This window comes from Diceros bicornis, chromosome 39 (assembly GCF_020826845.1).
Source record: "Diceros bicornis minor isolate mBicDic1 chromosome 39, mDicBic1.mat.cur, whole genome shotgun sequence".
NCBI lineage: Eukaryota > Metazoa > Chordata > Mammalia > Perissodactyla > Rhinocerotidae > Diceros > Diceros bicornis.
The window spans coordinates 24,836,353-24,849,125 of record NC_080778.1 but is presented as its reverse complement, the minus strand read 5'-3'; the positions used below and the strand labels follow the sequence as shown (position 1 = coordinate 24,849,125).

General features: G+C 37.3%; 1 protein-coding gene across 3 annotated transcripts in view; it reads left to right on the top strand.

Moving 5' to 3' along the window:
* Positions 1–12,773, top strand: part of SHPRH (SNF2 histone linker PHD RING helicase) — a 97,656-nt gene that overhangs the window by 77,131 nt on the left and 7,752 nt on the right. For all 3 annotated transcript variants that reach the window (XM_058534235.1, XM_058534232.1, XM_058534234.1), the window contains 3 exons: positions 9,550–9,642; positions 10,336–10,422; positions 11,200–11,378. In XM_058534235.1, the coding sequence (XP_058390218.1) occupies positions 9,550–9,642; positions 10,336–10,422; positions 11,200–11,378 (359 nt within the window). The remainder of the gene's footprint in view (positions 1–9,549; positions 9,643–10,335; positions 10,423–11,199; positions 11,379–12,773) is intronic.

Sequence of the window (12,773 nt, the reverse complement as noted above, 5' to 3'; positions counted from 1 at the left end):
CCAGAGAAGCCTAGCAATACCATGTGTCAAATTCTACAATGTGTAGAATCCTGTTGTTTCCTTTCTTTACTTTTCTTTTAAGTTTTTGTTAATTGATTCAAAGGTGACTTGTGAAGTCTGCCTTGTACTTTCTAAATATAATAAAAATAAACTTCCAGGTGGGAAAAAACTGATTACAAAATTCTGAGGTTAAAGTTAGCATAAAATAATTTGCTAAATATAACCCACAAGTAATTATATTTAAATATAGTTATCTAAATATTTTTATATAAGATACTTGAGTATTAACTGCTAAATTTAGAATACAATTGTGTGTTTTTGTCAGAAAATGTCATGAGTAAATATAATTGTAAAAAACAATTTCTATTCGCTGGCCAAGTTAACACTTATAATTCTGAACTGTTAATGAGTCTCGTGTTGAAGTTAGCCATAGCCTGCAATAAAATGAACACACAATAGAGACTTCTAAGATGAAAACTATAAATTATCTTTATGAAATTACCTTTATGGAAAACTTAGACTTTATAGAGTGTAAACTCCATTAAAATGTGGAAAAGACGTTGTTCATGAGGTGTGGCCTTTGTTTTAGTCACTACTGCATCCTCAGCATCTAGAACAATGCCTGGCGTGTGACAGGTACTCAGTAAGTGGATGGATGATGGATGGATGGATGGATGGATAAACAATTGAATAGTATTTACATATAATATCCCTAAAAGGCTTGGGGGTCCAAATTAAATTTTTAACTTTTTTCCAATTGCTAGCTTATCTCTTTGAAATCATTGTGCAAAGTGTTTTAAAGAATAGGGTAATATTTTGTGGCCTAGTGCACTTGTAAGATTTCCCACAGCCTAGGTGGAGTTTCCATTGAACTTTATTCAAGTAACATGTGAATGCTTGAAAAACCCAGCACTTGCCCCAGGCATATGCTTGAAAAGTATTCCTGCTTTGTGAGACCAGTCATACAAGCGACATAACTGCACTGAATTGTATCTGTCACTACCAACCTGGGTTTTTAGCGTGATGAACAGGTGCAGACAGAAATAAAACAATGTCAACTGATCCAACTACTGTGAACAGCACAGGCACATTGAAAGAGCTAGCTCTACTTCAAAAAGGAAAGTCCAGAATAAAAGTAGGAAGATACCAAGACAGGAAATGACTTCCTCTATAGCGAACAATAATAGCAAACGTTCAAGTTATTTGCAAGTTACAAACCACCAAGGAAAACTAAAGAAAAATCTACTACCTATTACCAAGTTATAATCCCAGTTGGTCATATTACTGATTAGAGAACATAGTTCTCTCTTTTTTTTGTTTTTGTTTTTTTTTGGTGAGGAAGATTAGCTCTGAGCTAACACCTGTTTCCAATCCTCCTCTTTTTGCTGTGGAAGATTGACTCTGGGCTAACATCTGTGCCCATCTTCCTCTACTTTTATATGTGGGACTACTGCCACAGCATGGCTTGATAAGCGGTGCGTAGGTCCACACCCGGGATCTGAACCTGCGAACCTCGGGCTGCTGAAGCGGAGCACGAGAACTTGACCACTATGCCACTGGGCCAGCCCAACATAGTTCTCTTTTGAGGGAAGGGGAGAGGAAAAGCTAAGTTGTGTGATTTTGTCTTCTTTCAAGTGATGTTCTTCGGTTAGAGGAATCCTCAAAAAATCTCTAGTCTTCAGACCTTTGATTCTTGTAGTATGTTTAAAAGATTGTAAAAAGCAATCCAAGTTAATAAGTGGAAGATTAAGATATTCTCCATGCTCTGTTTCAGAGGAGATTGTCCCGCCTCTGACCAGGCTGAGACTCAGCATCTGTGGCAGGTGGCTCAGGTTAGACATCCGTGTGACCCTAGAGCAGCAGGAGGCCCTGCAGGTACAACAGCGTGCAGCACTGGGTGATGCCATAATTCAGAGGACGTGCACCTGTGACAAACAATCCCGATTGTATTGTTGACATGATAAGTTTAAAAGGTCCCAGAGTTACAGGCCTCCCACCCATTCCCCGAAAACCCTTGTTTACCCGTAAGAAATAAGGGTAAACAAAAAGTATATTGTTTATTTTTTAGTAGACATAATTCATACAAAAGAAAAAAATTCTAAATAAAAACAGAATGCACTCCATGGAAAGTAATGCTCGCCTCCATTCTCCCTCCTTTGCCTTGCCACTATGAACAATTTCTGTTGTTAGTTATAGAGGTCACCTATATGACTTTCAGTAATATACATAAGTTTTGTTTCTTGAAGTACTAGCTTTAGACAGTATTTTCTGACTCCTCACTTTAAAACATGAGGAAATTAATGCGTCTGTTCCTCCTTCCCTCTTCTCCCCTCCACATCCTAATTTTTGTGCTAGTATCATTTTTATATTATAATGTTTATAACATTTACATTTTGTTATCTAATTATAGACATGTCTTCCATATCTAGAGAAAATCAGTAAATGGTAGGCACAGCATTATAATATAAATACTGTTCACTGTAGAAGCAAGTGGAGTGATTGAAGTCGTGCAGAAAGGAACATAATCCTAGTCCTATGTCGTTTAAACTTCGCTTTTCAAAGAAGAATCTTCCAGGCACCCCAGTCTAACAGAACTTCTTACTTTTTTTAGCCAGCTTCCTTCATTTCTGTGTCAACTTTATCTGGCACCATTATCCATGTAATCCTCATTCTAGGATTCTTTTTTCACTGTGCTGTACTGCTTCAAGAAATTGTAGCATGATGAGTATGTGAATGGCAAATTTCAGAGTTTATACTCTTCTGAAAATGACTTCATTCTGCCTTCACTTTGAGTTATGTGACTGACAAGCCCCTTAATGTAAGACATTATTTGACATGTTTCATATATATATATTAGTGTGTATATATTTCATATATATGGAATATATATAATATGTAAATATGTAATATATATAAAATCTCTAGAGATACAGCCTGCCTGTTTACATAAAATAATCTATAAACATGAATATTCTCTCTAATCTTTGATGAAAAATATGACTTTGAGTACATTCATCGACTCCATTGTGTTGACTTTTTTCTGATTTCTTCAGGACACAGCAGCCACTTTAGCTCTTAATTCTACCAGTGAAGCTAAATAAGCCTGACCATAGGAATCCATAGACATTACACAGAAAGAGGACTGGGGGAGGAATGTGGACAGATCAGGTAGAGAAGATAAAGGAGTCAAAGGAGGAAGCAGGACTAGACTGGGGAAGAAGGGACATAATGGCAACAGGCTCTGGGTTCACTGTCATGGATTGCCAAGCCCTGCTTCACACCATCCTAGTTTTCACTTTTATTGTAGAAGTTGTTAAAGAAAAATGCAAAGCAACAATAACTTCTCAGTCCTAGAGCACTATTGTTCTTTTATTTCACTCAATCAAGTGCAAGTAGCCTTTGCTGCTGCAGTAGGGAGATCTTGTATCTCTTCTCCTTCCTTTCCTTCCTTCCCTAAATAAGGAATCTCAGCAGACGGGAGATGGAGTGCAAGGAATAGAGTGAAGCCAGCTACAGTATATATCTTCGACACCATACTCAAGGATTTTTCCTATGAATGTTGTTCTGTCCTCTTTCCCCAATAAGACGACTTCAGGGAATGAAAAGCAGTACTGCACTCTAAGAATGCACTGGTGAAATACTTAGTCCCATTTTGGAGGGGAGGGGTGGAATCAAGTCTAAATCAGACGCCACTTGATCGCTTTATTCTTCTTCCTCCCGTCTACTAACTATATGTCAGGGAAACAAAACTGAATTTTCCATCTTTTTAACACATTTACCACTTTTAACTCAACGTTTAGGTTCTCAGAATTTTACAATAGGAAACTGAGACTATAGAGCTGCCTTGTTCCAATCGGGTTTAACTATGTGATGAAAATAAGTTAGTTTACCTATTTAGAGTAGATAAGAGGCTGCGTCACAGTCCTGATCTTTAGCTGTGCTACTAGACAATCTCTAGGCCAAACTTCACGAGTATTAATCTTTGTTGGCCTTTGTTGCTAATGGATCTCGACTGTTTTTTTGTTGCCTTGACTTCCTACCCAAAAGTCTGGAGGTTTTAACTTTGTACTTAGTTTTCCAGAAAGTGAAAAACCTCTTATATGTGTAGTTTTGAGACCTTGTTTGGTTTTTGATTGATTAAATCACAAGCAAGGGAGCAAAGATCTTCTTCATAAAGAACATTTGATGTGATTCTTTTGTGATAAAGAAGGAAAATTCCATCCTTTTTCTTCATTGTTAACTATTATAATGCTCTTGACTGCTGACCTCATGAGTGGAAAACCAGGAGAGGCCCTGACTTGATCTGAGTGGTAACACTTTGTGTATCTCCCTTCCTGGTTCCCTAGTGGACCTTAGAGAGAACTAGTGCCTCAGAGAGAACATCCATGAAGATACAGTCAGGGGAGGGCAGAGGATAGGTCAGGTGTCTTCAGTGCAGAGCTGAGCCTTGGTCATGGATGTTTCAGAAACACAAAGAGAAACCAAGCATTCATCACAGAGTCAGGGGTGATGGATATATATCTGGAAAAACTGATAAGACTCAGAAGAAAGGATGGGAATGAGGAAGGAACAAGAAGAAGACAAGGTTCTTCTAATTAAATGCAATGTCATCCACCTATATATTACAGAATGGTCTGGCAGTTTTGTAGGATTTCTGTTCCCGTGCACCCTCCTTCCTAATCATATCATTTCAGTTTAACTTTGCATCTGTGCGTTTACTGGTACAGCTGAAAAATAAGCTAAGTAGACTGAGGCTACAAATTTACCTGTCTTGAGAATATTCATACTCTGTCGATACCTTGCACAGGGATAAGGTGATGTCCACTTGTCCTCATCCTTATCTCTTTTGCCTTTGCTGTGATCCCCTCCAGGCTTGTCTATATATAACCCACCTCCTTCCTGTTTTAATATTTTTTAACGAAGTGACTATTTTTTTTCTGTAGCAGTGACCACATTGAGTAGTCTTCTCGGAAACTGGCAGATTTGAGCCCAAGTTCATGTATGTGTTTGAGATAGAGAGCAATATGAAAAAGGGCTGTGGAATGTATATAGTGCTCAGTAAGATGGAATAGTAAAGCATTCACTTAAATTGCTTCCAGGGCAAACCATCCCTTGCTTTACTCCGTACTTTGTAATGTGCATTAGACTGTACATATTTGGGAGTAAGGGGGTGTCTCTTTTCGTCTTTGTGTATCCAGTGCCTAATGTGGTTCTTGTTATGTAGGTGCACAGTAAGTTTTGGGTTTTTTTGGTTTTTTTCTGAGGAAGATTGGCCCTGAGCTAACATCTGTGCCAGTCCTCCTCTGTTTTCCATGTGGGTCGCTGCCACAGCATGGCCACCCATGAGTGCTGTAGGTCTGTGTCCAGGAACCGAACCCGGGCCGCTAAAGTGGAACGTGCTGAACTTAACTGCTGGACCACAGGACCGGCCCCAGTTTTTGTTGAATGAATAAGTAATGGTTTGAATAATCAAACATGAACTTACTCAAATGTTGGAGGGACTTGAATGATGGGGAAAATGCAGAAAAAAGTCTGCCCTGTGTCTTTGTTCACTTTCACTGACTATGCTCTTAGACCAACCATGGTCTTTTCAGCATTATCTGGGGACTCTTGCTTTTCATTTGGAAGTGAAAAAGCACAAGCAGAAAAGAGAAAAAAGTTCATGAATAAGGGCCTAAGGTGGTATGAATCTGTGATTCCAGAGATTGAGAGTAAAAGCCCACGGGGTTCGCTGACTTTATTCACCTCTCATGGCTGCTGATGGGTGGGTGACAAAATCGGTGTTGATCAGCCTAAATGAGATGGCACCACCCTCCAGCTGACGGCTTCTTCTAAGACCAGTTCCAGTGATTTCATTACACAGTGCCCAACACAGAATCTACCAGAGCCTGCTTTACGTTAGATCACATCCCATTGCCTTTCATGACTGATCCTGTCTGGGTCTCTGTATCTTTTATAAGTGGGAAAGCTGGAGGTTAATTGCAAGATTTGATTTGCCTCTTGTTAATCATTCTGAACGAATAAAAAATATGTTGAGAGTTTTAAATTGTATCCTAACCTCCTTTTATTTTTATTTTGCTTATTCGTTTGCTTTACTTGGCTGTGTTTGGGATTGAGAAACCCAAATGTAAATATTAATTTTTTCTTGCTTTAAATAAACTGATTGAGCGTATGCTATTTACAAAGGACCATGCTAGGCTCTAGGTGATATAAAAGTAAATGCCATTTGGTCCTTGTTTTCAAACAATATATTGACTGGTGAGTGACAAAAGTGTACTTTACTCTGAGGTATGATATTATATGAAATCATACTAGATAGAACCATGGCCAAGCTATTAATTGAGGAAAAAGTTGTTGTTCTTCAAATAAAATCCCTCATTTTTCCCTTATGAAAGATAAATTTAAATGTCAAGCACAGAAAAATCGAATAAAATAGTGAAGTCAAAAAATACTTAGTTTTTAAATCAGATGTCATTCATCAAGCACTTGTGAGTTACTGTAACTAATATAATTTATTAGTATAGCGCTTTTCTTTACATTATTGCATTTAACACAATTAAATTTGAACTACATACAGAGAGGTAGGAAAATATTTACAACATAAATTTAACATGTACAGTATATGAAAAGTCCTACAAATCAATAGAAAAGATAACCCAGTTTTTTAAAATTGACAAAGGATGTGGATAGTTCACAGAAAAGGAATTCTGAATGGCCAGCAAGTGATATTCAAACTCACTCTCAGGAAAATGCAGACTAAGTGAAAATTTGGTTCCTCATTTCACCTATCATATTGCCAAAAAATTAAATTTTAACAAGTGTGCAAAGAAGCAGGTACATTGACTGTTCATAGTTAAAAGTTCTAGCATTTTTAGAGGGCAGTTTGATAGGGAATCTGTCAAAATCCCAATATCTGAAAAGTTCCATTAACCTCTGACCAACAATTCCACTTTGACGTGCCTGTCCAGCAAAACTTTGCAGCTTGTACCCAAAGCTGTGAGTGCAAGCATAGGCACCGAAGTATTGTTTGCAATAGCAAAAAAGAATGAAATCAATCTAAATGTATATTAATGAGCAAATATTTAATAAATTGTACCCTAAATATTTTACAACCATTGAAGTGAGGTAAATAAAAAGGTCCTACATGAAAAGATTGCTAAGATACGATGTTAAATGAAAAGGCCATGTTATAAAATGTGTTTAAGAATATTTGTGGGGAGTGTGTGCATTTTTATGTAGGCTTCTAAAATGGATAAGTAGGTCTAACAAGATAAATGCCAAATTCTTAGTGGTGTTTAGAGAGGGTAGGGCATAAAAAATAGATATAAGTTTTTTAATCCTGTATATTTCTGTTAACTTAGTTGTCCAAAAAACATATATTACTTTTTTGTAATTTTTTTAAAGTTATCAAAAAAGTGCTTGTGATATATCTAGGAAATAGGACAGAAACCAGATCTTTACCTAACTTTCGTTCAGTTTTTCTCTTACTGTTTACTGCCTTTGTGTCACCTTTTTAGATCAGTAATTCTTCATTGTCTATAGCATTTTCTTTTCATTTAAAAACAAATTATGAATTCTTGTTAAAATAGACTCATAGAGGCAGTGGATTTTCAACATAGCATCTTGTAACTTGAAGCAACTTTTAATGATAATTTATGATAAATGTCTTTGAATAGTCTAAAATATGAAATCTTTTGTCTTGGAGAAACTGCCTTTTAACACATTGGTCTAACATAAGGATTATGCATTTACTGGCTTTGTTTTCAAAAATTGTACAGGGCTTGCATGCTGAAACCAAGAGCCACAGATGTGTACAAGCCACCCACTGTCTCCATTGTTCTCGTTCTCGGTAGCCACTTCTGTCCATCTGGAAGAAAGGGGTATTAAGGTTGTCTCACTCCCCCTGTAGCTTCTGCCAAGCAGAGCTTTCGACACCAAGGCTTCCTTATTCTTCTTAGTGGGAAGTAACTGGACTGGGCCCAAATGGTTCAGAACTGTGCCATTTTGAAGAGATCATTGAGAACTACCATTGACCTGGCCAAACTTTGATAAAAGAGAATGTTTTGGTCTTTTCCTTCATAGTTGGCATTCCAGTTGGGAATGTTGCCTGTAAAAGATTATTCTGTTTTCTTTTGAACTTTTTGTAAGAAGCAGCTTAATAGATGGAAGGGTTCATAGTTATCCTGGTATTTCACTTGAAAATATTTTTGAAAATGAGACCTTGCAAGGAACATGGATGTTTCTGTCTAAATCCTAAATGATTACTTTATCCTAATTTCCTGTTTTCTCTTGAGATAGTTGTGCTCTTAAGATAATTTTTAGACTGAAATAGGTCCCTTATATTTTTCAACTTTTCAAATATAATTGAAAGTGTACATATCCAGAGAAAATAAGTGTAGACTCAGGATTTTAATATGAGAATTTTAAAACTTTTCCCATAATTGTCTCTTGCTAACTTAAAATTAGTATGGCTTTCTGCCTTGGTTTGTTTATATTTTTACCTTTGAGTGTCTCTTCATGTATTAGTGGGAGGGTTTGGGGGGGTGTTGAGGAGAATATTAGTGCTGCTGTGGGAATATTTTTGTTTTTTGGTTAGATCTGCCCTCCATGTGAGATAATCTGTGTCATTATAGTGCTCATATTTCATGTCTCGGAAAGATCGTAAGTTATTGTCTGCTATTTGCCAGGTATTGGACTAAACGCTTTGTATGCATTTTCTCATTTAACCATCACAGCCGCCTTTGGAAATAAATATAATTATCATCCCTGCTTGACAGATGAGGAAACTAAGGCTTAGAAAAGTTGGAATCTATAAAACTGTGAGATGCAGAACTGGCAGTTGAATTTAGATTCGTCTCACTCACAAGCCCAGGCCCTTAATCTCCATGTCATACCGTCTCTCAGAGCATTCCAGGAGGAAAACTTTCTCAGGGAAGGCTATAAAAACGCTTGCTTTATTTCTTCATTTTCTTATTTCTCCATTTTTTTTCTCATTTTCATACTCTTATGATGGAAATAGTTATTGAAAATGCAAAAACTGCTCTTTAAATATTTCTCTAGCTTTGTATAAATCTGCTTCAGTCCAAGTGGGCGTCCTTTGTACCTCTGCCATTGTCCTTTGTGATGCCCTTGTAGGAAAGGATTCTCTCTGGACTGGATCCTGTGCTGTTTGCTCATGTTGGAGTTTTGATTCGTTGTATTCTTAACATTTCCAGTGCCCTACTATCTGAAGGGGAGAGTGTTTTGAATATAAATTCTGCTTATCTAAGGTAACAAAATTTTGTAACTACAAAACCTAAGCGCTTAAAATCTTTGGGGTCGTATCACTGTATGCCTTTCTGGCTTTATATTCAGTTCTCTCAGGGTATAAATTCCATAACTCCTGCAGTTTGAGACTAAAGATTTCCGGCGAATACAAAATAAGAAAGGATAAACACATATGCACCTGCCATATAGTTTTGATAATAAAAGTGTCTTATGTTGGTTTTCCATGCCATTGTTAACCACGTTTTATGTGGTAGTAACGTGTCGTCTTCTCTGTGTTCACAGGGCAGCCATTCTACGAAAGTGGAAGCTGTGGTCAGAACTCTGATGAGAATCCAGCGTAGAGATCCGGGGGCTAAAGCCCTGGTGTTCTCGACGGTACAGTCCACCTTCTCGTCCTCCACGTTAGCTCAGGCTGGCTTTCTGTCTCCATCAGTTTATATCTGAGAACTGGTTGTTGTTGTTTGCCGTGATATCATAGAGATTTAGAATTATTAATAGATTTTTCCATGTTAGATTTTTTTCCTGTGTTCATAGGATAGAATTATCTTTAGAGAAATTTGATGATGCTTCACAAGGCAATTCCCATAGCTACAGTTCATGTTTTTATATTAATTTCACTTAGGGATTTTCTTATATTAGTGTTTTTAAAATTGAAATTCGTAACCTTGAAAGTCTCATTTCACAAATGAACCTGATTATTTAAGAAAAAGAAAATTAATCTACTGAATAAAATATTGAGTAAAAATTCTAGTTTCATTTTTGAAAGATAAGTAACTATATCCATTAAGCGCTTCATTATTTATTTTCTACTATTTATATTTATCTTAATTAATTTCTCAAAGACATTCATGTTTTTTACTCTATCTTTAACTAGCATTTTATTTTTTAAAAAACCACAGCCATTTCAAGATAGAACTAAATAATATTGATGGTGCTTCATTTGAAGCTTTTGTTTTTGTGTTTACTTAGTTCTGAGGAAGATTATTTTGATTTAATCCCTTTTCAAATCCTCTTCACATGAAGGCTAGGTGTAAATATTTGTTTTCTTGTTGTTTCGTGTGTTCTTAGTGGCAAGATGTATTAGATATCATTTCAAAGGCTCTCACTGACAACAACGTGGAGTTTGCACAGATCAGTCGCGTGAAAACGTTTCAGGTATGTCACGAAGGCGTCACTCATGGTTTGGAGTGGGTTGGGTTGCAGACTGGAGCTGCTGCTGGCCAACTTACTTGAGTGTATCGTATCATATAAACCACACAAACTCCAGGATTCGAGTTCTTGATCAGTTATAAAATTAACATTCAAATGCAAGGTAAGGACGCTGTAGTTATTTTCTGTCTGTTCAGTTGTACCCATAGCAAGACCATTTTCTAAAGACCTCCTGACTTGAGGTCCTTGTCTTTAATATAGGAAAAGACGGCCCAGGATCTGCCTTTTGAGTGGGCAGGGGCCTCATGCCCCTGGGATTGGGTTCTAAAGACACCGTATCAGGCAAGACTGCCTAAGGTCAGGCTGTCCTTATGTGACACCCAGGGCAGTGACAGGTGCACGCCCCAAGAGACACACACAAAAAGACCGAGTGAAAATTGAGCAGATTCACGTCTTGATCTCATACTCGCTCTGGCACACTCCTCCTCCTTCTCCCTCGCCGTCCTCTAAGCTCATATGGTTTCACTTGTGTACGTCACATACACGTATCTCGTGATTCCACCCTTTATTGTAAAGAACAAGAGCGCCTATGTGACACTTTTCCTTGGAAAGTACAGCAACAAGTTTACATTTTCTAAAATTGGTAATTTTACGTTTAATTTTCTTAATTATTACATTTCACAATGACTTGGATACCCTTAGGCATATTTAACATGAGCTGTAATAGATTGCTCTTGTTTTTAACTGATCCAGCTAAAATTTAAATGTACCTTTCTTTTTTAGGAGAACCTTTCAGCATTTAAATATGATCCCCAAATCAATATTTTGCTGCTGCCCCTGCACACAGGTTCTAATGGATTAACTATCATTGAAGCAACTCACGTTCTCTTGGTGGAGCCCATTTTGAACCCTGCCCATGAGCTTCAGGCCATAGGAAGGGTGCACCGAATTGGACAAACAAAGTAAGCACTAATTAACGTCAGTCGCACTTGCTTCACGTCTCTAAGATACGAGTCAGCGTTTAAACTCTTCCTTTATGTTCATCGTAAGCTAATCGTTATTAATCACTTCCTTATTTATTAAATTTTCAAGTATTATTGTATGACCAAAAGACATCTCGAGATTTTCAACCCTCCCTCCTCCAAGCAGCCAACTCCCCAAATTCTCGCAGATTTTTGTCTTCCCTCCTTCAAAAACTACTCTGATCACTTCATCAGAGGTTTCTTAAAATATTTAAGACAACTGCAAAGTTGAAGGCATCTGTCATAACTCTGAAAAGAGTTGGTGTTTGATATCTAAAGTAGCCTGTATTTAAAAGAAGACATGTCATGCACGACTGGAAACAAATAGCTCCTTTGTAAATTCTTCCCTTTGGGAAAAGACAGCCCCCCAGGTCTACTCTAAGAGATAATTCGATTTAGTTTAAGGCCCAAAGCAAACCTAAAGTGAATATTGTGTCATATGCATTACTTTTATTAAAACATCGGAATGGACAATTATCCTTCATAAGTCCTTTCAGAAGTATTACCTCCTGGGTGTTAGATACCTTGAATGTTTGGGAAAAAAATGCGTCTGTACTAAGCACTCATTAAATAAATATTGACTGAGCACCTACTAGATGTCAGGCGTTATGTTAGATACTGAAAATTCAAACTGAATAAGACGTAATCTGTTTCCCCAAGGAGGTCACTATGTAGTACAGGAAACAGATGATTTAACATACTGTAGCAGAGTGTTCAGAAATATATGAGAACTACTGTGGGAACAGAAGAAGGGGGTGATGGGTTGGACACTAGAGAGACAGGAAAGGCTTCATTAGGTTGAGTCTTGAAGGAATAATTATTTCAAAATTGGCCTGGAAAAGGCTGCTCATGTAGCCAGAGAGAGTTGTGTGTGCAGAAACACAGGAGAGAAACATGATATTTCTGGAGACTGTGAGGAGTTTGAAATTGCTGGAGTATAAAGTATGAGGAGAGGATTGGCAGGAGATGAGGTCTCGTGTGCCATATTCAGAAATAATGACAGCTCTGTGAGCAACAGGAGAGCTAATGATGACTTTTTAATTTTAAGTGAGAAAAAGACGTGTTCTTCAAACAAACCCTTGGCAAAATATGGCAAAGTAATATAATTGTAATAAACGCAAGCTTGTTCTTAAGTACTACCAAGTGTCATTTAAATTTGTAGTTATGTTTTATTTAGTTGCCTTTTTGTTTCTTTGTTTTGTCTTATATTTTTAAACATTGACTTCTTGTCCTGTCAATGTTTTCTAAAGCGTACACTGGACTCGTCTCAGGCGTAAACCCACAAGTCTAAAAGGGCCATTCAACACTACTCCACCATTCTACTGTGCTCCCCTA